At 40.8% G+C, this 27,012-nt stretch overlaps 1 protein-coding gene and 1 non-coding gene across 3 annotated transcripts in view; both read right to left on the bottom strand.

Annotated features, from left to right (window-relative positions):
• The window catches only part of STK32A (serine/threonine kinase 32A), a 130,534-nt gene extending 109,397 nt beyond the window's left edge, over nt 1-21,137 (bottom strand). The window contains exons 1-2 of one of the 2 annotated variants that reach the window (XM_027546052.1): nt 21,057-21,137; nt 16,625-16,772 (exon numbers count right to left, since the gene is read on the bottom strand). In XM_027546052.1, the coding sequence (XP_027401853.1) occupies nt 16,625-16,676 (52 nt within the window). In that variant the 5' untranslated portion in view covers nt 16,677-16,772; nt 21,057-21,137. Of the gene's footprint in view, nt 1-16,624; nt 16,773-20,940 lie in introns of both variants that reach the window. The other variant, XM_027546051.1, reaches the window with a different exon arrangement.
• TRNAE-UUC lies at nt 17,094-17,165 on the bottom strand. Its single transcript has one exon. It is a non-coding gene; the product is annotated as a tRNA-Glu (tRNA).
• Nucleotides 21,138-27,012: the final 5,875 nt, after the last annotated feature.

The following is a 27,012-nucleotide window of genomic DNA, read 5'->3' on the forward strand; positions in this document are numbered from 1 at the left end:
AAGTGGTTTGAGAAAATTGTCAAGCAGAGCAGAAGAGGAGTTTTTCAAATCCCTGAAGAGAAGGTTCTCGAATTCCTTGGTGTCTCCACTATGCCTGGCTCAGCAGTTGGAGGAGGGAGATGAACAGGAAGCACTTCTGCAGCGTGTTTTCTTTCTCCTTAACTGGATCTGCTGATGATTGAGTATGCTTGATGTCAGCAAATCCTGAACAAGGATAAAATGATAGATCCTGGTCTTCTAAGCACTAGCTCCAGTAAGGATAAGCAAAACTCTGGCATGTCCGTCAGTGATGTATGGACCGAGGCTTCAGGCCCAGTCCTAACTCTAGCCATTAGCTGACTACAGGGTTCCTTCTGGAAAAATATTCTGAAAGGAATAGAAATCTTACTCTTCACCATCATGTAAAGGTAAACGCAGCCGCATGTGATAAATGCCTATAATGGCTGAACTCTACAAGTCACCTCTGAGCAAGTCCACACCTAGGTATGCCCACCAAAGAATTGACAAGAACTCAAATGGGTGTTTGGGTACCAATATTCATCCAGTATTATCCACCATAGCCCAAAGATGGAAACAACTCACATGTCCATCAACAGATGGATAAACAGTGGTATATATGTACACTGGAATATTATACAGCTATAAAAAGGAATGAAGTTCTGACACAACATGGATGAAACTTGAAGACATTACGCTAAGTGGAATAATCCAGACTCAAAATAGGAAATACTGTATGATCATACTTAAATGAGGAGCTTTGAAGAGTCGCATTCACCAAGAAAGAAAGTAGAATACAGATAACCAAGGGCTAGAGGGAGGGGGAATTGAGGTGTCAATGTTTAAGTACAGAGTTTCTCCTTGGGATGATTAAAAAGTTCTGGATATGGATAGTGGTGATAGCTGCACAAGGATATACTGTGCCACTTAACTGTACACTGTTTAAAATTCCAACTTTTATGTAACATTTTTCACAAAAAGTGATAAAAGAAAAAGTTTTGAGCAAATGGTACAAAAGTCTCCACAACTCATTCAAGTCAACATTTATTTTTAAGTAATATTCATACCTAAGATTAATCCCATATAAATAAACCCAACTGCTTTGAATATTATTTCACTATAGTGATGATTTACTATTCCAAAATAAGGAATAATGTCTCTTGTCTCCTGCCATACAAATATTTTTTTAGGATTAAAAAATTATCAAACACTAAAAAAAAGCAGTTGTGATCTAAGACAACATCAGTACCTTTTGTCATTTAGGTATGTTTAAAACTGTGACGTTAAATAAATTATAGGCTGTTCAAGTTATAGAACTGCAGAACCACTAAATTAAACTTTCAAGAAATCAACAAATTTTAAGAAATTATAACACACTATCATGATATAAATGAAACTGCAGATGCAGAAGCATTTAAAGCATCATCTCAAATACATCAAATGCCTTTTACACACATGCACAGATAAAAACTACTTTATGGATTCATTTATTTAATAAGTTGGGTACTGAAGATATAAAAGTGAATAGAATGGACAAAAATCCCTGTCCTCAAGAAATTTACTTTATGATGAGAAAAACACAATTAACAAAGTAAATAAGTAAATTAAAGTAAGAAATTTAAAGAAAAATATAGTGAGTGAGAAAGAAGAGAGGTGCCAGAATGAAGAATGAGGAGAGTTATGGAAACTCCCCAAAATATTAGCAAGAGTTATCCAGAGGCTGAGATATTGAGGGTGACTTTTTTTCTTCCTGATTTTATTTTCCAGGCTTTCTACAACTCAGATGTACTACTTTTATAATTATAAAACTTGCTTTTAAATACACGTTTCCTAAAAATAGCTGCAATGTAGTTCATCTCATCTACCTTTGTACTAGGATGTTAACCATAGGGAAAGCTGGGGCTACAGTCTTCAGTGGCGATGCGCTGGGGCAAACAAGCAAGCAAGCCAATTCCAGTTACCAATCAGGCACCTACGACTTCAGCAGAAATTCTTTTCCATGTTCAATCAAGCCTTAGTTTAGAACATTTTTCCTGTTATGTTATACCCTGGACAGAAAGTGAAGTTATCAAAGTGGCAATGACTTTATTATTTTATAAAGGTAAACCAAAATTATCCTACGAGCTATCATACAATGAGGTTGATCTAAAAAAAGGCTGAAGAGTGAGTCAGTTAGGATGATTATAGCCGTGAAATAAATTGTGAAAGACGTCGATGTAGGTCATTGAAATTGTCCTTGGAATCGAAATAAATAGAGGAAGACAAGTAAACTCAAGAGTAGCAAGGAACTGTGTAATTTACTCAAGGGAAGAAGAGGTGTTATGTATTGAACCTGTTACATGTTAGCAATAACGTAGTCTGAGGGATAGCGTGGGCTGCAGCAGATGTGAAGGCGAATGCCCCTGTGAAATGAAACGACTCAGCTCTCAGAGAGCAGGATGCACTGCTGGGCCTTTAATTAGTGTCTGACATATTATTACTGAAAAGCAATCCCCTAGGTTTGTTTCAATTTATAAATTCATTCTGGTTGGCCATCATGGGAGGATATCTATAACTGAAATAAATGAAAGTTATTTTATATCAAGATTCAGGATCTAGCTGTGTGGCTGTCTGATACCGGTCAGTGCTTTAACCTTCAGTGCCTCAGGCCTGTCACGTTTAACCTACAGGCTGATAAGATGATAAAGGGTATTATGGTAGTTGGCCCCTGTCATTACTCCTAATGAGAAAGTTACTGGGTGGTAAGTACATCTCCATATCAGTTCACTTCAGTCACTCAGTCGTGTCCGACTCTTTGCAACCCCATGGACTGCAGCACACCAGGCTTCCCTGTCCATCACCAACTCCTGGAGCTTACTCGAACTCACGTCCATTGACTCAGTGATACCATCCAACCATCTTATCCTCTGTCATCCCCTTCTCCTCCTGCCTACAATCCTTCCCAGCATCAGGGTATTTCAAATGAGTCAGTATTTTGCATCAGGTAGCCAAAGTATTGGAGTTTCAGTTTCAGCATCAGTCCTTCCAATGAGTATTCAGGACTGATTTCCTTTAGGATGACTGGTGTGATCTCCTTACTGTCCACAGGACTCTCAAGAGTCTTCTCTAATACTCTAATAATTCAAAAGCATCAATTCTTGAGCATTCAGCTTCCTTATAGTCCAGCTCTCATATCCATACATGACTACTGCAAAAACCATAGCTTTGACTAGACGGACCTTTGTTGGCCAAGTAATGTCTCTGCTTTTTAATAATGCTGTCTAGGTTGCTTATAACTTTTCTTCCAAGGAGCAAGCTCTTTTAATTTCATGGCTGCAGTCATCATCTGCAGTGATTTTGGAGATCCCCAAAATAAAGTCTCTCACTTGTTTCCCCATATATTTGCCACGAAGTGATGGGACAAGATGCCATGATCTCAGTTTTCTGAATGTTGAGTTGTAAGCCAACTTTTTCACTCTCTTTCACTTTTATCAAGAGGCTCTTTACTTCTTCTTTGCTTTCTGCCATAAGTGTGGTGTCATATGCATATCTGAGGTTATTGATATTTCTCCTGGCAATCTTGATTCCAGCTTGTGCTTCATTCATCCCAGCGTTTCTCATGATGTACTCTACATATAAGTTAAATAAGCAGGGTGACAATAAACAGCCTTAACATACTCCTTTCCTGATTTGGTACCAGTCTATTGTTCTATGCCCAGTTCTAACCGTTGCTTCCTGACCTGCATACAGATTTCTCAGGAGGCAGGTAAGGTGGTCTGATTTTCCCATCTCTTGAAGATTGTTCCACAGTTTATTGTAATCCACACAGTCAAAGGCTTTGGCGTAGTCAATAAAGCAGAAGTAGATGCTTTTCTGGAACTCTCTTGCTTTTTTGACGATCCAGAGGATGTTGGCAATTTGATCTCTGGTTCCTCTGCCTTTTCTAAATCCAGCTTGAACATCTGGAAGTTCATGGTTCACATACTGTTGAAGCCTGACTTGGAGAATTTTGAGCATTACTTTTCTAGCCTGTGAGAAGAGTACAATTGTGTGGTAGTTTGAGCAATCTTTGGCATTGCCTTTCTTTGGGATTGGAATGAAAACAGACCTTTTCCAGTTCTGTGGCCACTGCTGAGTTTTCCAAATTTGCTAGCATATTGAGTGCAACACTTTCACAGCATCATTTTAGGATTTGAAATAGCTCAACTGGAATTCCATAACCTCCACTAGCTTTGTTCATAGTGATGCTTTCTAACTTGACTTCACATTCCAGGATGTCTGGCTCTAGGTGAATGATCACACCATCTTGATTATCTGGGTTATGAAGATCTTTTCTGTACAGTTTTTCTGTGTATTCTTGCCACCTCTTCTAAAATCTTCTGCTTCTGTCAGGTCCATACCATTTTCGTCCTTTATTAAGCCCATCTTTGCATGAAATGTTCCCTTGGTATCTCTAATTTTCTTGAAGAAATCTCTAGTCTTTCCCATTCTATTGTTTTCCTCTATTTCTTTGCACTGATCACTGAGAAAGGCTTTCTTATCTCTCCTCACTATTCTTTGGAACTCTGTATTGGTATATCATTCCTTTTGTCCTTTGCCTTTAGCTTCTCTTTTCACAGTTATTTGTAAGGCCTCCTCAGACAACTATTTTGCCTTTTTGCATTTCTTTTTCTTGGGGATGATCTTGATCACTGCCTCCAGTACAATGTCATGAACCTCCGCCCATAGTTCTTCAGGCACTCTGTCCATCAGATCTAATCCCTTGAAATCTATTTGTCACTTCCACTTATAATTGTAAGGGATTTGAGTTAGGTCATACCTGAAATGTCTAGTGGTTTTCCCTACTTTCTTCAACTTAAGTCTGAATTTGGCAATAAGGAGTTCATGATCTGAGCCACAGTCAGCTCCCAGTCTTGTTTTTGCTGACAGTATAGAGCTTCTCCATCTTTGGCTGCAAAGAATATAATCAATCTGAATTCGATTGATTGCCATATCACTTGCTTCCAAATCAAACTCCATGACATACTCAGTTTCCAGAGGGGGAAGGTGGAGGTGGATGATTCAAAGTAACAGTGTCCAGCTGACCACCTGCTAAACTGCCAGCCTGGAGCAGTGACTACTACCACATGTCCTACCTGAGTATGTCGTGGGGGTGCCTCACCCCCAGCATCCCCCACATCAGCACCCAAATCTGTTGTAGACAGAGGTAGGAGGGCCCTGGCAACTCACCTAGAAGCCTTCCTAGGGAGGAGGCAGCATGTGAGCCAAGTCTTCAAGCCCCTGGGGGCCTATATCCCATCAGACCTCAGCAAACATAAATTCTAAGCTGAAATTTGTAGGAAATTAGGGACAGCAACTGCAGGCAGTGCAGCCCAAGTGTGGGCCCTTCTGAATGCAAAACCCTGTGCGCCTACACTGCTCCCACATGGATAAAGCCAACTCTGGTCTCATCATTTCACAGGAATTAACCAATAAAAGGGGAAGAAACTATCAACTTAAACTTCTTCTACCATTTCCTCTTTAAAAAAAGATCCTCCCTTAACATCATACTCAGCTTCAGTGCTTGACTCATTTCTCTGCTTCTCTTGAGAGCAAACTTGTTGAAAGGGTTTACTGTACTTGCTTGTGTCTGTGTCCTCCCCTCCCATACATTCCTGACTCCCCAGCCTCTGGCTCTTGCCTCCACATCCCCACTTGAACTGCTTTTGTCAGTGTCACTTATATTCTGCTGATTGCCTAATCCCACTTTGCTGCTGCTACTGCTAAGTCGCTTCAGTCGTGTCCGACTCTGTGCAACCCCATAGACGGAAGCCCACCAGGCTCCCCTGTCCCTGGGATTCTCCAGGCAAGAGTACTGGAGTGGGGTGCCATTGCCTTCTCCAATCTCACTTTACTCAACCCAAATCTCACTTTACTCAACCACCCAGGAACATTCAACACAAGCAACTACTTCCTTCTCCTTGAAAGAGTCTTCTCTTACATTCCAGAACATATGTTTTTCATATCTCACAGGCTGTTCCTTCTCAATTTCCTTTGCTGATTGCTTTCCTCTGCCTGACTTCTAAATACTAGGGTTCTCCTCCTCCTCTCTTTTTCCTTACTCTCCACTCTCCCAAGGCAGACTCATCTGTCTCAGTAAAATTTAAAACCATGTCTTTTATATCTCTAGCCCAGACTTTTCCACTCATCTCAGCTTCCTATTTGATATCAGCATTTTATACACTGTCATTTTATGCACCCAACTGAGAAGTCTTGACTATGCCTAAACATGTCCCCATCCCTCAGCACCCCTTCTCTTGCATCTCAGCAAAATATCACAGCCGTCTACTTGCCTATTGAAGCAAATCCTAGAATTCATTCTTGATATTGTTCTTTCCTCTTAGTCCACATTCAATCTATCAGTAACTCTCAATTATTTTATATTGAAAATACATGTTGAATAAACTCTCAGTTTTCCATCTCCCACTAGGTTAGCCCAGGGACCACCAACTTTCACTTCAAATGAATATGATTGTCCCAATTAAAAGAGGCCACCTTTTTTTTTTTTTTTTTTTCTATTTTAGCCTCTTCAGTGGTATCTACATAGTACTGATTTAAAATTACAATTGTATTTTTGGATTTTACAGATCAGAAAATCCCATCCACCTTAAAAACAGCAAACAAAAACTAGAGAAGAAAAGGAAAACTAATATTGGGTAGCTTTTAGTTTTTATTTGCCAAGTAAGAACGTTAAAAATTATGGTGATCATGATAACAGCAGTAATAACTCTTTATGAGCAATTAGTATGTGCTAGGCAGTGTGCTAAACACTTTTTATGGATAATCTTTTTATTCCCACAAAATATATTCAAGGCAGATGCTATTATTAGCAGCCATTTACATGTGAGAAAACTGGAGATCAGAGAGACAAGTCACTTCTCTAAGTTCTCACTGTGAAAAAAAATTGTATTTCCACAATTCTTAAATACTAGACACACACAAGAAAGAAGGTAAATGTAAACTTAAAATTTTTACTAGTATTACCATGTGAGAAACTTACTACATTGCTCTTGTTTTTCTCCTTTCACCACAGACTAAGAAAAACATTATATTTGTTCACAGAGGGTATCTAGAAGCCACTGAATTAACCTGTGGCTTAACTGACACCACAATGTTTAAGGTTGAAGGTCCACTCTAGAACATTTCACTGAAGATCCACTGATAAAAAAAAATCACTTAGCTCCTTCCCTAGTCCTTTATCATCCCAACTGGTTGGCAGCAAATGATTGCCACTAATACATGTGGAGCTTGGCAGGTCCTTTAAGGAAATATTTGAAACTTCTCCAAGAACGCAGCTTTCAAGGCCAGTTGATGGCATTTGCCTGCATAGTCAGTACTTCCCTTTTATGAAACACGGTACCCCAGGGAGTCGGGGCTTTCCTGGCACCAACTACTCATGCCAAGACCAAGCAATGGGCACCAACAGCTTCTTTTTCTGCTGCCTAGACCCCAACTCATGAATTGGTTCAAAAGTCAGAAATACACTGGCTATTTCTTTAGAACAAATCGGGAAGTAGCAGTTGGGGCAGGATGGGGGATCAATACCCCCGATTGTTGGATGTCTCTCAGTTGACTAAATGCCCCTTGTAGGAAATAAACTCTACTAATGATATTTCAAATGAGTTACATTGAATTGAATCTAGGCTACCAAATAATACATATATTTACAAAAATAATATAATTTATTCTCTAAAATAGTAGATTTATTGGTCCAAGTACTTCTACTGACTCAAACTGATGAAGAAAAACAGAGTCTGTGAAGACTGCCTTTGTTAAGCATCTATAGAGAACAGATGTCAGTCTTCTTGCCCAATCTTTTAGTGACAGCTCGATGGTTATGAGTGGATATCAGATGAGCCCCTGGCACATATAAATAAATGCCTTCAGGATGCCTTAGGGCAAGGGTTAGTACAACATGGCATGCTGTCATGCCATGGCATGGAGGTCAAATTCCACCCTCTATTTTTATATGGCTCATAAGCTAAAAATGGCTTTCATGTTTTTAAATGTTTGGCAAATCAAAATATTTTGTGACAAGTGAATATGATGTGAAATTCAAATTTCAGTGTCTACAAGTAAAAGTGTTACTGAAATAGAGCCATATTTGTTAGTTTCCCCACTGTCTATGGCTGCCTTCATGGGGCTACAGCAGAGTGAGTCATTGTGACAGAGGCTGAACAGCACAGCATAAAATATTTACTATCTGGCCCACCACAGAAAAAGCATACCAACCCCTACTGTCAACTCTTCTTCGAAATAATGAAAAAACATAGGTAACTCAAGTGTAGAACAAGGTTAATATAACTTATTGTACTGTAAATATGCCTCCAGGAAGGAAATAGTTCAGGAGGAAAAAAAAAAAGCCTCTGCCAGTCTAGTGAATTCAAAATCTATAACCATAGCTTTTTCAGTCCTTTCAACCATATAAATTGTGCTGCGTCCTATTTTAAGAGGAATATAATTCCATCATTGTGTACGTGTGTTTAAAAACAAAATTTCCACAAACGGTCCCAGAGCAATGTATAGTTGAAATCCCTGTATAATTGATAGAACCTGAATTGGTAAAGTCCTGGGTCTCTGTAAGTGAATTTACACTTGTAAGGCCATATGTGCTAAGTCGCTTCAGTCATGTCTGACTCTTTGCGACCATATGGACTGTAGCCCACCTCTGTCCATGGGATTCTCCAGGCCAGAAAACTGGAGTGGGTTGCCATTTCCTCCTCCAGGGGATCTTCACAGCCCAGGGATCAAACCTGTGTCTCTTATATCTCCTGCACTGGCAGGCAGGGTCTTTACCACTAGCGCCACTTGGGAAGCCCGTATAGCAGAAGTCAGATTCTCTGAAGGCCTTCACTCCCATTCTCATTGAAGTAGTTGCTGAATATTGAAGCTAGCTAACTAATTTAATTTTTCAACCTAGGTTAGTTTCAAGATGAAAAAAACATGTCTGTAGCTTTGGATTGGATAAAAAGTTAGTACAGCATGATTGTTTAACAATGAGTAACTGCTTCAACATACTTTGTGCATAAGACACTCTGAACTAAAATGTTCTTTAAAAACACAAAAGAAGTTATCTCCCAATCTAATTCCCATAGGGACTGGAAGCATCCCACCATTAAACAGAGCTACCCTGTGTTTCACTTATTAACCTCCATAAACATGCATTGTGTTGCCTGAAAAACTTGTAGGCAGAAAACTTTACAGAAGAACATCATCGCTTTTCAGCTGTGGAGATTCTGCAAGCTATTAAATCAGGGAAGGGAGGAAGAAAGGAATAAATGGGAAGAAATTATGTTTCCAATAGAAAGTGTTCATGATTATGACCTTTTGCTTCCCAAATTGAGATCCACAGAGAATTATTTGCCACAAGGTATTAAAAGGTTTTCCACAACCTAACTTAATTTTGAAATAAGTTTGAAAATTATCAAAGTACTGAGATTTCAATACTGATGCACATTTCAGAGCCATTATTATGCTAATAAGCACTGTGAATCTCCACAGGCAGGATGTAAGTTGCCCAAATTTATTTGTGTAGATTCTCCCAAACATGTTTTTCTAACCCACTGCTCAGGAAACATGCAAATTGGAATCACCGCCTCTGTCTTTGATGTCTCTTTTCTTGGCTCTGTCTAGCCTGTTTCTCCCTGACTCTTCTGATACCTTAGCATGGGGGAAATAAAGCTCTCCCAAATTAAAAGTGTTTGTTGCCATAAACCAATGGATCTGAGATTATTTATGACAAATCCTTTAACTAAATGTTAGACTGTCCAAGAAATGGTTTTAAGGAGCCAGTTCTCACTAGGGAAATGTTCATTTTACTTTCCCAACCATTTTAACACAAAATACTAAATAATATCAGACAACATTACTCAAGTTTGAGAGGGGGAAGTCTGAAATTCATTTGCGTACCCCACTGGGACATTAAAATAACAAGGAAGAGTCTGAAAGTCCTTCAGGGCTGGAATGAATTCAGTAACCTCCCATTTCTTTTGGATTACAAATCTGTGGCCAATTTTTTGGCCCAACATTTTGAAGGACCCATTGCCTCTGTCCCCAAAGAAGATGTAGGAAAACTGGAAGCAGTCGCACACATCCTAGGAGACAAGTGATGCCAAATGAAAGCGGAACACTGAGTTTGCAGCAAGTCCAAAGAACAATGCAATGATTGAGCTCTCTCTGCAAACTCAGCATCGATGTACTCTTTGTAGAGCCTTTTAAATGTAAGGCCAACTTTTCTCAGCTACAGTCCTCCAGAAGAAAGTTGTCTCTTGGTTTAACTAAACCAACTCCATCACCTCTACATGATTTGTATGTGCTTGGAAACACATACAACTTGCAGTGATTACAAGATCCTCTTCTGTTGCCCAGACCCTGAATTATAACCAAGGCCACTTTCTCCTGTGTTAAAGAATTTCTTTCCCTATGTCAGCCTGAAAACCTCAACAACTGGGCTTTTAAAATGCTAATCTTTTAATAAAACAAGTGAAAAAAAAAAAGAGAGAGAGGAAATAAAGCAGATATAACAATTTATAAACATTAATAACAACTACTACCCGTATTTCTTTTCTTTTAGGAAACTTAGAAAGTTTTTTTGTATTATTCCTTATTTCTCATAGTATCCACATGGTAGTTGGTTTTGGGGGAAAACTATCACAATGTCTGGTCAAATGGGATTACTTAAACAATCTGCTTTAGACTTAAATCAGGAAAAGTTAATTTATTGATTTTTCAACCCAATGAGTTCATGATTTTGCCTTAAATGAAAATATAATCACCCCAGAGGAGATCAAAGAAAAACCAGATGAGATTATGTTTTTGTGAAGTTAATAATTTGGCTTCTTTTCAGAGGACTTACATAGGTTTTCACAGAATTTATAAGCTCTGCCATCTGGCAATCCAACTCTGTTGACAGAATTGTGAATAGGTCATATTAACTATGGCATCTACACAGTTGCATGTCATCAATGCTGTGTCTTTCTGAAGTAGAAATACTTAAAAGAGTTCATGCTTAGAGACTCTGATACTGGTAAACAGTGTTTTAACTAGCATTAAGTGGGTAGTTACTTTATATAAGACACCTTGCTGAGTATTTTACCTGCATTAGTTTAGCCTACCCTCACAGTGACCCAGTGAAGTATATGTCCAATTTACTTGCATGTTATATATGAAGAAACTGAGCTTACAGAGATTTAATAACTTGTAAAACAGAAGAATTTTTTTCCAAATTCATTAGCAATTATTTAATTTTGGGGACCATTTTTTATGGTATTTCAAATCCTTTTAGAACGTTTATAATTAGTCAGATTGACTCTGGTGTTTGATGGTTGATCAGGCTATACCTCCTTTGATTTTCCACATAAAAACACACAGATTGCTAGTTTGTGGCACAGCTGAGATTTGAATCTGTGTATGGGTTTTCACTACCAGGGCCCTGGTCTACTATGTCAAGTGGTCTCCCACTACTAAAATGTAGAACATAATTAGGTAGAAGATAATGTGGTGAGTGGTTCCTCAAAAAATTAAAGAATCATCATGTGATCCAGGAATTCGACTTCTAAAGCATGTACCAGTTGAAAACAGGCTTGAACAGATACTTGTACCCCCGTGTTCACAGCAGCATTATTTATAGTATTCAAAAGGTAGAAATAACCCAATGTTCATTGATGAATGAAAGACTAAATGCAAAATGTGTTATCTGCATACAGTGTAGACTATTTTTCAGCCTTAAAAAGGAATGAAATTCTGATACATGCTACAGTATGGATGAACCTTGACAACTGAAATAAACCAAACACAAAAGGACAAATAATGCATGAGTCTACTTTATAAGGTATCTAGAACAGTTAAAGGGCTTCCCTGGTGGCTCACATGGTAAAGAATCCACCTGCGAATGCAGGAGACCCGGATTCCATCCCTGAATCAGGAAGATCCCCTGGAGAAGGAAATGCCAATCCACTCCAGGATTTTTGCCTGGAGAATCCCGTGGACAAGAGGAGATTGGCAGGCTATAGTCCATGGGGTCTCACAGAGTCAGACATGACTGAGTGACTAATATATGCACACAGAACAGTTAAAATCATAGAAACATAAAGTAGAATAGTGGTTGTCAGGGGCTAAGGGGATGAGGGAATGGAGAATTAATGTTTAATGGCTACAAAACTTCAGGAAGATTAAAAAGTTCAGGGGCTTTCCAGGTAGTTCAGGGGTAAAAAATCTGCCTGCAGTACAGGAGCCTAGGGAGACGCAGGTTAGATCCCTGGGTTGGGAAGATCCCTTGGAGGAGGGAATGGCAACCCACTCCAGTATTCTTGCCTGGGAAATCCCGTGGACAGAGGAGCTTGGTGGGCTGCAGTCCATGGGGTTCAGAGATAGATGGTGGTGATGGCTGCCCCTAGCTGTACCCCCTCAATGCCATTGAACTGTACACTTAGAAGTGGGGGAAATGGTACATTTTATTATATATGTTAGGGTGTTAGACACTCAGTCATCTCCAACTCTTTGTGGCCCCATGGACTGTAGCCTGCCAGGCTCTGCTATCCATGGGATTCTCCAGGCAAGAGAATGGGTGGGCACTGGAGTGGATAGCCATTCCTTCTCCAGGATATCTTCCTGACCCAGGGATCAAATCCGGGTCTCCTGCACTGCAGGCAGATTCTTTACCATCTGAGCCACCAGGGAAGCCCATATATATTATACCGCACACACACACACACACACAAAATAATCAGAACTTAGGTTTACCCTAAACCACAAAACAGTAGTATCATGTATGATCTACTTGGTAAGAAATGACTTAACAGTAATTAACTAAGCAAGCCTTCTGCTCTTCCTCAGCAGCTATAAAGCTTATACTTCGTTTTCGCTAAATAAAGATCAACATAAGTAACTAACAGAATGATTCTCTCAAGATCAGTATCAGATGGACCAGCATGAAACAGAAAGTGTCAGGATGAATTCCATCAAGAATAGCTTATCTCAAAGGACATCCACTAACATCTTATTCCTTAATTACCTTTGAAGTAAACCAAAACATTTTTTCCATGAGAAAGAAATCTTGAAATATTACTTGGGAAAATGGGTGCAAATTTTCTTCTCAAATGTATAATGGGAATAGTAAACACTTTTCCATCACATCTTGGGATTCTTTCCGCAATATTTTAAAATAATTATATTGGTTCGTTTAAGTGCCCTAGATTCTGGCTCCATTTGATTATTTATATAAAAATACAGAGATCAAATATGATATAGGCATTAATGTTCTTGGATCAGTCAGTGCTTTTTGTCATTGTTTCTTGGTTAGAAGCCTCATAGCAATCAAATAAAAATTTTCCTTGTGCTCAGTCCAGAGCTATGAAAGGAGCCAAATCTACGTTATAGGATTTACTCATTTAAGAAATAACCAGAATGTCATAATTTTTCTTCCCAAAACTCAATGATCTTATAAAAAAATAAATTAATATGGCAATTAAATATCCCTTTTCATAATATACAAACTCATTCTCATCAGAATGTGGAGATACAGGCAACTGGTCATTTCCTACTTTGTCATTATTTGGACTTTTTCTTGTGCTTGAACTATTCTGTTATTACATGAGTGGCTTCCTCACATTTTCCAGGCTTTACCTCAGGTGTTACTTACTCGGGCCAGCTCTGGCCACACCCTATCTGAAGTCTCCTCACCATCACCCTGCCACTCTCCATAAGGTCCTCAGATCCTTCCCTTGGTGGCACTTGAACACTGTCTGAAGTTATCTGGTTTGTGTATTCATTAACTAGTTTCTTGTTTGCCTCCCACCATTAGAACAAGAGCTCCGCAAAGGCAGGGAAGGGGCATCTTGTACCCTACTCTGCTCCTCACAGCCGGGGAGGCGTGGGCTCGTAGCAGATGCATTTGTTTTTCTACTTGTGTTTACAATAAACGGACTCAGAGTCTTGCCCTGGGAAGCGCAGACATACTGTTATGCACAGCTCTTTTCTCTAAGGATGCTACTGTAGGCTCATCTGCTGGGGGCCAGGACAACAAAAGTGGTGACCTAGAGTGTATTGAAAGGAAAGCTACGATAAACCTAGACAGCATATTAAAAAACAAAGACATCACTTTGCTGACAAAGGTCCATATAGTCAAAGCTATGGTTTTTACAGTAGTCATGTGTGGATGTGAGAGTTGGGTCATGAAGAAGGCTGAACTCTGAAGATCAATAATGTGTTGCTAGAGAAAACTCTTGATAGTCCCTTGGACTGCAAGGAGGTCAAACCAGTCAATCCTAAAGGAAATCAACCCTGAATATTCATTGAAAGGACTGATGCTGAAGTTGAAGCTCCAATACTTTGGCCACCTGATGCTAAGAGCCAACTTGTTGGAAAGGACCTTGATGCTGGGAATGATTGAAGGCAGGAGGAGAAGGGGATGGCAGAGGATGAGATGGTTGAACGGCATCACTGACTCAATGGACATGAGTGAGCAAACTCCAGGAGATAGTGAAGGACAGGGAAGCCTGGTGTGTTTCAGTCCATGGGGTTGCAAAGATTTAGACACGGCTGAACAACCACCACCACAGAGGGTGTTAAGAAAGAGCTGCTTGCTCCTTCTGCCTAATTTTACTCCAACCTAGTTTTCCCAGAGCCCCTTAAAGTTACTTTTAAAGTGATACCTGCTTTCTCATTTGCCACAATTCCTTGGGGGAAGTAACTTTCTTGGGCACTCCATGAAATCAAGGGCTGGCTGGATTAAAGAAGATTTAGACCTCTCTATTTTCTCATTATCATGCTATCCTAGTACCTTAAAATGACACATACCCCTAACAAGTAACAAGCATGAAGCTGGCCTGTCTTTCCTCCTCTCTTCTCTGAGGACCAGCATCATGTACAACCTTAGCTATGAATCTGTAGGGACCACAGTGAACCAAACACATGAAACCCAAGTCTTTTTGTCTTCCTATTTTAGACATGGAAAAAATCAAGTAACACCCTCTAGATCCTTGACTTTACAGCTTGAAAGAGTAAAGCAAGGCTACAGATATGAGTAAAATTTTCTTAAGACCATTTTCAAACCATATAATTCCAAGGTTCCTCTGCAGTATTTTGTATAGGTAGTCATGACACATCTCTGAATTGATAATGAACAGCTGGCAACAAAGCATCTTGATCGGCCAGGTATTTGTTTTTTTTTAAGGGTTCAAACAAAAACTCAAAAACTAAGACCAGAGCAGACTTTTATTTGTTCCCCAGCCATGGCAGATAGCTAATTGTCCCCCTTCTTGTATAACAAAACAGAATGCCTTATTTTTAGAAGGTCATGGCCATGCAAGATAACTAACTAAACTTCTCAGTCTCCCTTGTAACTAGGTATGTAAGTGTGAGTGTAAGTGACAAGCAACAGGCAAATCACATCCTTAAAAGGAGTGGGCTTGGTCTCCCCGCTCTCCCCCTTCCCATGGCCGGGATGTGATGTGGTGCTGAGCCAGCCTGAGGAATGAGGGTGGCAGTAACACTCAGGCTATGAAGGGCTAGAAAGAAGCCAGCTTGTCAGACCAGAGTCCCTAACCCTTCAGAGTCACATCTCACCTGGATCACTTATGCCTAGATTGCTAACATGAGAAAGAAAAACACAACCGTCTTCTTTAAGTCACTGTTAACTTGTAAGTTTCTGTTTCAGCAAAGTTTCCTTGATGATTCAGATGCTGTTTCATCATTTTTGCAAAGTGCCTTTAGGATCTCAAAATGATGAACTTCTGGAGTTGAAAAAGAACTTCAAGTTTACTACCCTCTCCTCTCAGTTGATTGATGAGGAAATTGAAGGTAAACTTCCTGAGCCACACAGGTAGCTGAGAGGAGGACTAGGGCTCAAATCTCCTGAATTTCCATTCATTGTTCATTTCCTTTGTGGTCCAATTAACAGAACTCTCTGGAAATGATTCTGGGGGCTTCCTCTGGGGCATCTGGGCAAGTTACTAGCTAGGGTCCAGAGCCACCTTTTCCCCAGACAACCTAACAGCATATGCCTATAAGGCTGCTGTAAAGTTTCACTTTTCTCCAATGAAACTGATTCTTTTTCCTACGACCTAGCATTGTGGAAATTGGCAAGGACCCATAGGAATATGTAAGTTGGAAGCTCAGAAGGCACAAACTTGCCTCACTCCACTCTATAATATTATAAGTATTATTATTCACATGAAATTTGATAATATAAGAAATTTTCTGTACCAGGGGTAGGTTCATCTGTCAAGGGAGCAGCACAGAGAATTATAAATCATTTAGTTTCAAGGTCTTCTATTGAAACCAGGTGCCCACTCACAGCTCCCTTTGGACAAAGGGCATTGGTAGAGTCATGATTAAGAAAGCTGTCCAAGGTCCCATGGAAAGTGGAAGGTAAAATCCAGCTCTTAGCATGCAAGGTTATGCTCAGGCTTATCCTTGCATTTCTACCTTTTTTAAAGGTCTTATTGGGTTGGCAAAGAAGTTCACTCTGGTTTTTTCCTAAGATGCTATGGAAAACCCTGAAGGAACTTTGTGGCCAATTCAGTACATGGCAATTTATTTATGAAGTGAGGAGCTTATATCTGAATTCTGTAAGTTCTATATTTATATACAATTAGTGAACATTTCTCACCGTCATCATTTTCATCAAACACTGGTGGTTTGCTTGAAGTGTTGGCTCCCATAGTCGAGTCTACCCAGACGTGGACCTTCCACTTACATTATTCCAACAGAAACATTCATCTTCACTCAAAAGGGGTCTGGAAACCTCAGTTAGGTATCTGGGAGATAAAAAGAAAAGGAATTCTTATGATATGGTGTACTAAGGTCTACCTGATTACAGACAGTAGCTGAAATTAAGTTAATCTGAACCTCTGCAGTAAAATGTTTCATTCTTGAAAATGACAATTTCCGAAATAACAGAGAACATCTAACATCTGGGAGCACCCACTACATGGCCTCATCAGAAGTGGACCTGGACTTATAAAGAGGGAGGAAAGCAAAATATTTTTCTAAGTGTGAAGACAAGTTTAAAATGAGGTCAGCAGTGCTTTTTTAAAAAAATTACTTTTGGCCATGCTGTGTGGCCTGCAGTGTCTTAATTCCTCCGCCAGGGATTGAACCTGGGCCCCTGTAGTGAAAGTGCTGAGTCCTAACCACTGGACCACCAGGGAATTCCCAGCAGTGCTCTATGTAACACATATAAAAGAAACATTGTATTATGATTTTCTATATCTTTGAGAAAATAGGTTAATTATAAACATTTTTCGATGGGTGATCAAGTTAATTTTCAGTCATAAAAAGACATCCCCTCTTTCCTCTGACCCTGGAAGTTACTATAATATCAAAGGCACAAGTTCTGAGTTTGGGCTTGACCATGCCAGCAAATCGCAGAGTTTCATGGAACATATTTCTTTTCTCCCCTGAACTTGAAGATCATAACAGTCCTCACCTCAAAGACAAATGAAATCACATTTAATTTGTGATAATACTTAATGTATTTTCACAGTACAGGTGCTCAATAATTGTTGGCAGCTAGGAAGCTCGGATAATACGCAAGAGCTAAAAAGCCCTGAAAAGTGTATATTTACAGCTTTGATCATTTTTAACATAATTATAAAAACAACTTTACTTTCCTGGAAACTGGTATGGAAAGCTGACACTGATAATGGCTTTTAAATTGCCCATCTCTCAAGTGGGAGAAACAATGCCTTCTGCAGAAATCACAAGCTTAGATGCCTACAAGAGCCAGAGGGAAATGCAAATGAATGAGCTGGACCAGGGGGAAGATATTACTGCCTGCTGGGACACTGGCGACCTGCGAAATCCAGCCTCCATCAAAAAGATTGTTGCTAAAGTGCAAACACAGGCCCTGGGGCCAGATCTTTAGGTCTACCCTGCAAAAGGATAAAAACCTAGATTTTATATAAAACAATATTTAAAAGTTCATATCAGCCATATGACTTGAGCATATCTCATGCATGGGACAAATATGGCTCATCAGTTCAGTTCAGTGACTCGGTTGTGTCTGACTCTTTGCAACCCATGGACTGCAGCATGCCTGTCCCTGTCCATCACCAACTCCTGAACCTGCTCAAGCTCATATCCATTGAGTCGGTGATGCCATCCTACCATCTCATCTTCTGTCATTCCCTTCTCCTCCTGCCTTCAATCTTTCCCAGCATCAGGGTCTTTTCCAACGAGTTGGCTCTCAACATTAGGTGGCCAAAGTATTGGAGCTTCAGCTTCAGCATCAGTCCTTTCAATGAATATTCAGGACTGATTTCATTTAGGATGGACTGGTTTGATCTCCTTGCAGTCCCAGGTACTTTCAAGAGTCTTCTCCAACATGAGACAATCTGTGTGAGGCAACTAGCACCATGCCTGGCACATAATTTGCAAAGTATTAATATTAGTTATTGCTACTTTTATTAGTGCAATATTTCCTTATCATGTATTATTTTTTAATATGACACCTGTTGATTTCCTCTTGAACTTTTTGCACATGACAGGAATACAAGTTAGAGTCAGAATAGAAAAAAGTGTCCCAAGTGAACCTGGACTAAGGATGAGTAATTAAAAAGGAATTTGAGTAGCCCCTATGCAAATCTAGAAGAAAAGCTCCTTTTCCTATTAGAGGAAATGTAAGTAAAGCCTTCATTTGGAAGGCAGACTCATTAAGGAAATGCTACTTTTCATAATGAAAGCCAACTGCTGGCAAAGTGCCTTCTGGACTTGAAAAAGCAGCATTAAATGGAGAGCAAAGACAGAGTCAGCAATTACGAAGCAAGAGATTAAATAATATGGGGGAGGGGAGGGAGGGGCAGGAGGTAACAGGTGGTTGGAGGAAGCTCAGAGGGGATGATGGAGATGAGAGAGAGAGAAAGAAAGAACTCAACTGTATCTCTGGGCTACAAACAAAGGGTTTGTAATCCCTGAGGAAGAGTGAGGAAGAAGTGTGTGGGATACTCTTAGTATTTCCTTGCAGGCTAGGGAGAAGCAATGGAGTGCCCTGTGTGTTTCATTATTGCATTCAGAGTCCAGAATAAGTGGGGAATAGTAAATGTTGAGCCACAGATGACATCAGAGAGGCTTAGTCCTAAAGAGAACATCAATTTTAAAGAGTTGTGATTGTTAATATTGCAGACAGGGGCTACATTCTCTTCAATTTTGTGAGTAAAACCTCAGTACACATAGCTTTCACACCACACTCCAAGCCTGCCACTCTTAGATTTTTCTTCACATCTCAGGCTTTTCTCAAGTAGCCCATCTTCCCACAACACAAAGTGTACTAAGCACTGACCTTGTAACTTGTCAGGTCAGAAACAGAAAGAGGGATATGATCACAATTTGCCATATTTCCGAGTTCTGTTCTGATGTGCAGACAATTTTGTTTACCAAAGATCCAGTGATGTTCTTTAGTGCAGGAAGAAAATATGTAAACAGGGAACCACTCTTGTTTGGGGGATGGGCAGAAGACTTGGCCTATTGGGTTGTAGCTTATCCATTGTGTTTAATACACCCAATCCTGTCTAGAATCTCTTTCTCTTTTTTCTCCCTTTGTAGATAACCAAACTGGTAACTTTCCCTCGTATCCAGAAAGAAATCAACTTTTTCCTAGCAGGCAAATGGAGACACATCTTTTCCATTCCACTGAACAGGGCCCAGAAGAGCTACAGGCCTTTCCTACCAACCCCCACACCCTTTCCTAACCTGATATTAACTCTGCAGTGTTACATAAGCATCATTTTGAGATATCAAGGGGGCAGTCACCACCCATGGAAACGAACATCCTAGACAGAAAATATAAGAGAAACAGCAATGTGTCTTATTAAGGAAATGAAGGAGTTTCTAGATTCCTCCTTGACCTGGCCACTTATCAGATTATTAACTGTAGACAGTGTTTGACCTTTAGCCTATACTTTGGGAGGAGGTCAACAGGTGAGCTGCTCCAAGCAGCTCAGGCTCCCTAGGTAAAGAGGTGTCTTCTGCAGGAAGAACCTATGCTGTGATGCAAAAAAGGTGTAACTTCCGACAGAACCGTCTAGTTTTATTCCCACAAGATATGCACAGACATAACTTATTTTGTTTGCATCCGAACAACAAAACTGCTTAAACAGAGGTAAATTTAGAAACACAAGAAAGAAAGAAAATATCCTGAAAAAAATCCAAGTTAACATCACTTGCAGTTAACTATTATTTATAATTCATCAACTTTTGCTTTATCATTTTTATATATTAAAACCTATAGGAAAATAGTTTTTCCACCTCAATCTTCATGCCAAATTCATTCTGCTTCATACTTCCCCCAAACAGCTGCGATTATGAATGTGATTGTATACATTTTACAGACTACTTTCTGTGATTTTACACACATAACGTGTCTTTTAAAATGTCACCTAAGTGACATCAGACAATAGGTATATTTTGCATCTTACTGATCATTACTTGTGCTATCTACAAGTATAATGTAGAGTATACATTATACAGCTCTGATTTCTGCTTTTTAAGTGCTGCATAGCAGTCCACTGTATGACTCCATGGCACTTGGTATAAAACCATTCCAATTCTTCAGCTTTGGGGCAGGTGTGTGGGGGGGGGCGGCGGGGGCGGGGGAATTCTGGTGGAGATGAAGCCAGCCATCAAAGGCAATGTTGGCTTGTTTTGAGGCTGGATAAGAGTAACAAGCAGAAATATTGATACCTCCCACACTTACCCCAGCAAATATTTATTGAAGTCTGTCTGTGTCTCTACCTGAGCCAGAGGCTGGTGGACAAAGTGGAGTATACATTTCTAAGAAGCTAGGAATGGTCCCTATCAGCTTGTGGTGGGTCATCCCGACTGCCTGCTTTTGTCTTTTTTCTCTTTCCTTTCAACTTCCTAGCTTCCCACCAGTGCTCTTAGTATGCAGGTTTATTTAAAAGGAAAAAGATCTAGAGCATCACTCACCTAGCTCCGTTATCCCTTCACGCCTTCGGAGAAGCTCAGACTGGTGCTTCCACCCGGGGAACAGGAGCTAAAAGAGCAACTCTGAGCAAGAGGAGTGAGCGGGGAATGGAACCTACCAGCCTGGGTGCCCCGGCGGCCGGTGTGAGCGCCGGGCTGGGCGGAGGCGGGCGGGCACCTGCGGCTGGGCTGCCGAGGGGTCCAAGCGCCAGCCGAGCGCGCAGCTCCTCTGGGAGGGGTGGCTCCAGGGCGGAGGCCAGACGGCGGCCGGGCGGCCCCAGGCGCCCTGCTCCGCGGAAGCGGTCAGGCCGTCTCCTGGGTTCCAAGCTGCGCCGGAGGAAGGCGAGGAGGAGGACGGCGCGGTGGGGAGCTGGCGGCGGGGTTCCGCGGCGACTTGGCACGATCGGGAGCCGCCTGGAGGCAGAGCACGCCTCGACTTCCCGGACCGAGACCCGGTTTCCCTGAAGTGACCCCCTTCCCCGCGCAGGAAGCTCAGGCGGCGCCGGGGAGGAAAGTGGATGTGGGAATGGCAGATTCTTAGACTTCCTAAGGGATGTTACGAAGATCCAAGAGAAGGTTGAGAATTTTATAGATCCTGACCTGCAGGATCGTTTAACGATTCCGGTTTCACAGATTTCCCCGTTTCACAGCTGGGGAAATTGAGACACAGAGAAGGAAAATGCTTGTCCAGTGTAACAGAATTAATGGAGAGAACCTTTTCTAGACCCGGATCTCTTGGCTCCCCGAGGCCCCGTGTTTAACCTCAGTCCCACTCGAAGTTTCTTTGTTCTCTTCCATGGCAGCTCCCTCTATCTCCCCTCTGTAATAATCAACACGCTTGAAATAACTTCTTAACGTTTTCCCTCTGACTCAGGAGTCACACACAGTTAAGCCATTGGAGAATTGACACATAGGTTTCTTTTCTTTCTTTTCTTTTCTTTTTTTGGATTTTGAAGATCCCCTGGAGAAGGGTATGGCAACCCACTCCAGTATTCTTGCCTGGAGAATCCCATGGACAGAGGAGACTGGTGGGCTACAGTCCATGGGGTCCTGAAGAGTCAGGCAGGACTGAGTAACTTACACTTTCACTTTTCATAGTTGCTTTACTGTATATAAAATAGATAACTCCTGGCACATAGGTTTCTTACTGAAATGACCAGGGTGTGAGAAGGTGGTCAGTGGTGAGGCAGGGAGACCAGAGGGTGTAGGTCTAGTCTAAGAGTGGGTTGGAAACAGTTTATATTCAAGTCAAGCGTTCCCCTGCAATGTGAAAATGCCAGCTCTGTGTTGCCAAAAATTCAGATTTTAAAAGAGAAACTAGAAATGAGAACTTCTGTGTGAAATCTCCCGTCATTTATAAACATTGGCAAATTTTAAAAATGTTTAAAAACTATGTGGGTCCAACAAAATGTGTCTGTGGCTGAAATGTATTTTTTCAGACTCCACTTTTTAAAATTTGTCTAGATATAAAATTGCACAGAGTCCTGGAACCACCTTGAGGTTCAGTTTAGTTCAGTTTAGTCGCTCAGTCATGTCCAAATCTTTGCGACCCCATGGACTGCAGCATGCCAGGCTTCCCTGTCCATCACCAGCTCCCAGAGCTTACTCAAACTCATGTCCATTGAGTCAGTGATGCCATCCAACTATCTCATCCTCTGTTGTCCCCTTCTCCTCCCGCCTGTAATCTTTCCCAGCATCAGGTCTTTCCCAATGAGTCAGTTCTTTGCATCACGTGGCCAGAGAATTGGAGTTTCAGCTTCGGCATCAGTCCTTCCAGTGAGTATTCAGGACTGATCTCCTTGCAGTCCAAGGGACTCTCAAGAGTCTTCTCCAACACCACTCATGGGTACAGTCTATCCTAGGAATGTAAAACTTGATCTAACCTTGAACTTCAACTGGCCTACTCTCTCCTTTGACAGTGGAGGTCCTAAGGAAGGAATTTCCTAAAACCCAAACAGTGAGTTGGAGGCAGAACTCTGTAGAAATTTACTTTATATTGCCAGCTCCTTATGAAAACCTGTTTGAGAGAGGATCATATGATGTAGCTGAACATTTAAAGTGGAATTTTGGTCAATTTCCAAAACAGGACAATCCAATTTAGAAAAAAAAAATTTTTTTTAAGAATTTATTTTGGAGGAAGACATGTTATTTTTAAGGCACAAATCAGACACCTGACTGAAAATACATTGTTTTTACATAACATCTGGTAGTTTCCAAAATACTTTTGATTGTCTTCATGGCATTAGAGGGGCAGTACAGACTTATTGGACCTATATTATTATCAGCCTGTCTCCACTAGGAGATAACAATATCCATTTTATCACTGAGAAAACTGAGGTTGCAACAAAGTGGGCTGCGACTAGAACGGAAGTCTCTGGAAGCCGCTTTTGGTGACGGTTAGTATAATGAGCTTTGGAGTTTCCAGTTTTAGTAAAGGGTGTAAAGCTCATTCCTATCAGCTATGATTGATGGAGGATTAAATGAAATAATATATATAAAGCAGCATAGTATTCTTGCCTGGGGAATCTCATGGACAGAGCAACCTGGTAGGCTACAGTCCGTGGGTTGGAAAGAGATGGACATGACTGAGCGACCAAGCACAAGGAACGCAGAGTAAGCACTCAGAAACTGGCCACCTTAAGGCTGTCATTTTAATTAGCAGGCTGCCAGATTCTGCCCCAGTACTTTTCAGATATCTTTTGGCTTCCAGTGTGATGCAGTGGTTGGGACAATCCCTTGGAGTAGGAAATAGCAGCCCACTCCAGTATTCGTGCCTGGAAAATTTCATAGAGAGAGGAGCCTAGGGTGCTACAATCCATGGGGTCCCAAAGAGTTGGACACGACTGAGTACACATGGTTTGTAAATATTTTTTTGTCAGTACAGTAACTTTTTCTTAAAACTACTCATCGGTCCTAATGTATTCAGTCATGTAAAGGCTTGGCATACCCTGGGTTTTATAGAAAAAATATTGATCCTTATTCTTGTATCATATATAGTCTATCAAATGCAGACCTGTTTCAAAGAGCTGATTGTGTTTTAACCTTTTCTTTACTCATTCACTCATATTCTGTTGTCCTTATTCCTATCTTAAGGCTGTTTAAGGAGACTGCCATCAAGCAGTTAGTCGCTAGAGTAGGACACGACTGAGCGACTTCACTTTCACTTTTCCCTTTCATGCATTGGAGAAGGAAATGGCAACCCACTCCAGTATTCTTGCCTGGAGAATCCCAGGGACAGGGAAGCCTGATGGGCTGCCGTCTATGGGGTCGCACAGAGTCGAACACGACTGAAGTGACTTAGCAGCAGCAGCAGCAGCAGAGAGACTAACCCAGCCAGATACTTTTATGATCTTTGGAGCCCCCTCGTGGGTAAGAGAATGAAGTGACCAGTAAACCAGTGAGGAAGTCTTGTCCAGACAGATTCCCAGAATTTTTTTGTTTAATTTTTTTTTTTTATTGTGGTAAAAGTCACATACTATAAAACACACTGTTTTAACCATATTTAAGTATTCATTTCATCGGCACTAAGTACATTGACATTATTGTACAACTCTCACATCCTCCTTCTCCTTAATTTTTCCTAAACTGAAGCTCTCTCCCCATTAAACATTAAGTCCCCATTCCCTTCCCACCACCCTACCACCCCAGACCCCTGGCATCCTCCAGTATATTTCTGACTTTCTGAATTTGACTATTCTATTCTAGGTACATTGTATAAGTTAGATATCCAGAATTTTTTTTAAAAATGCTTTTTTTGAGTCATGGCTTATAACACAAACACTAATACTGTACCAACCCAACCATGACATTTTTGGCTTGAAGCTGTCCACTGGGTTCCACCACATTGATAATAAAGTGACACTTTTTTTCACCAGTAGGTAAAACCTTATTGCACTCATCTCACACGCTAGTTAAGTAACGCTCAAAATTCTCCAAGCCAGGCTTCAGCATTATGTGAACCGTGAACTTCCAGATGTTCAAGCTGGTTTTAGAAAAGGCAGAGGAACCAGAGATCAAATTGCCAACATCCTCTGGATCGTCAAAAAAGCAAGAGAGTTCCAGAAAAGCATCTCTTTCTGCTTTATTGGCTATGCCAAAGCCTTTGACTGCATGGATCACCACAAACTGTGGAAAATTCTTCAAGAGAGGGGAATACCAAACTACGTGACCTGCCTCTTGAGAAACCTGTATGCAGGTCAGGAAGCAACAGTTAGAACTGGACATGGAACAACAAGACTGGTTCCAAATAGGAAAAGGAGTTCGTCAAGGCTGTATATTGTCACCCTGCTTATTTAACTTACATGCAGAGTACATCATGAGAAATGCTGGACTGGATGAAGTACAAGCTGGAATCAAGATTGCTGGGAGAAATATCAATCACATCAGATATGCAGATGACACCACCCTTATGGCAGAAAGTGAAGAAAAACTAAAAAGCCTCTTCATGAAAGTGAAAGAGGAGAGTGAAAAAGTTAGCTTAAAGCTCAACAGAAATCTAAGAACATGGCATCCGGTCCCATCACTTCATGGGAAATAGATGGGGAAACTGTGGAAACAGTGTCAGACCTTATTTTGGGGGCTCCAAAATCACTGCAGATGGTGATTACAGCCATGAAATTGAACAATGCTTACTCCTTGAAAGTAAAGTAATGACCAACCTAGACAGCATGTGGAAAAGCAGAGACATTACTTTGCCAACAAAGGTCCATCTAGTCAAGGCTATGGTTTTTCCAATGGTCATGTATAGATGTGAGAGTTGGACTATAAAGAAAGCTGAGCACTGAAGAATGGATGCTTTTGAACTGTGGTATTGGAGAAGACTTTTGAGAGTCCCTTGGACTGCAAGGAGATCCAACCAGTCCATCCTAAAGGAGATCAGTCCTGAGTGTTCATTGGAAGGACTGATATTGAAGCTGAAACTCCAATACTTTGGCTACCTGATGAGAAGAGCTAACTCATTGGAAAAGACCCTGATGCTGGGAAAGATTGAAGGCAGGAGGAGAAGGGGACAACAAAGAATGACATGTTTGGATGGCATCACTGACTCGATGGACATGAATTTGGGTAAACTCCGGGAATTAGTGATGGACAGGGAAGCCTGGTGTGTTGTGGTCCACGGGGTCACAAAGAGTCGGACACGACTGAATGACTGAACTAAACTGAAAACCTTATACTGTCCATTCTCTGCCAGTTGTTCCAACTTCATCTAGGGCTAGTCACTCCAGTGATCATGGCTTTCTGTAGCACATGCTGAGCTTGTCCCCACCAGGACACTTGAACGGCTCTTGTTCATACATGGACATGGTTCTGAACTCTTTATCAGTTAGCTCTCAGTTCACCTTTCTCTAAATGAGAGAAACCTTCCCTCAACTTCTTACCTGAAGTTGTTTCCCTGCCACTTTCTCCATTCCCCACCACACTAATTTCTTCCATCTTATCACTTATCATAACCTATAATTAATTTGCTCATGTAAATTCTTTGCTATGCTTTCCCCCATTGAACCCAGGCCCTGCAAGGGAAAGAATAGTATCTGTCTTATCTACTTATCTGCCATTATACATCAAATGCTGAACCAGTGTTTGATAAATAGATAGTATTTAATTATATACTTTTTCATTGTTCTTTTTATTAATTTTTCTTAATAAATGCTCATTTAAAAATGTTTATGCTGTACAGTGTTGTGTTGGTTTCTGCCATACAACAGTGTAAATCAGCCCTAAGTATACACATGTCCCCTTCCTCTACAGCCTTCCTCCCACCCCCACCCCTTTCCACCCCTCTAGGTTATCAGAGAGCATCAGGTTGAGCTCCCTGTGTTATAGAGCAACTTCTTAATAGCTATCTATTTTAGATACGGTAATATACATGGTTCAATTCATCATTCTTTTTATTTCTTAGTCCAGGAGGAAAATATAAAAAAGATAGATTACCTGTCAAAGCAGTAACCATTCAGGATGTAAATGGACCTTTCAGTTCAGTTCAGTCACTCAGTCGTGTCCAACTCTTTGTGACCCCATGAACTGCAGCACACCAGGCCTCCCTGTCCATCACCAACGCCAGGAGTTCACCCAAAC

Source organism: Bos indicus x Bos taurus, chromosome 7 (genome assembly GCF_003369695.1).
Source record: "Bos indicus x Bos taurus breed Angus x Brahman F1 hybrid chromosome 7, Bos_hybrid_MaternalHap_v2.0, whole genome shotgun sequence".
NCBI lineage: Eukaryota > Metazoa > Chordata > Mammalia > Artiodactyla > Bovidae > Bos > Bos indicus x Bos taurus.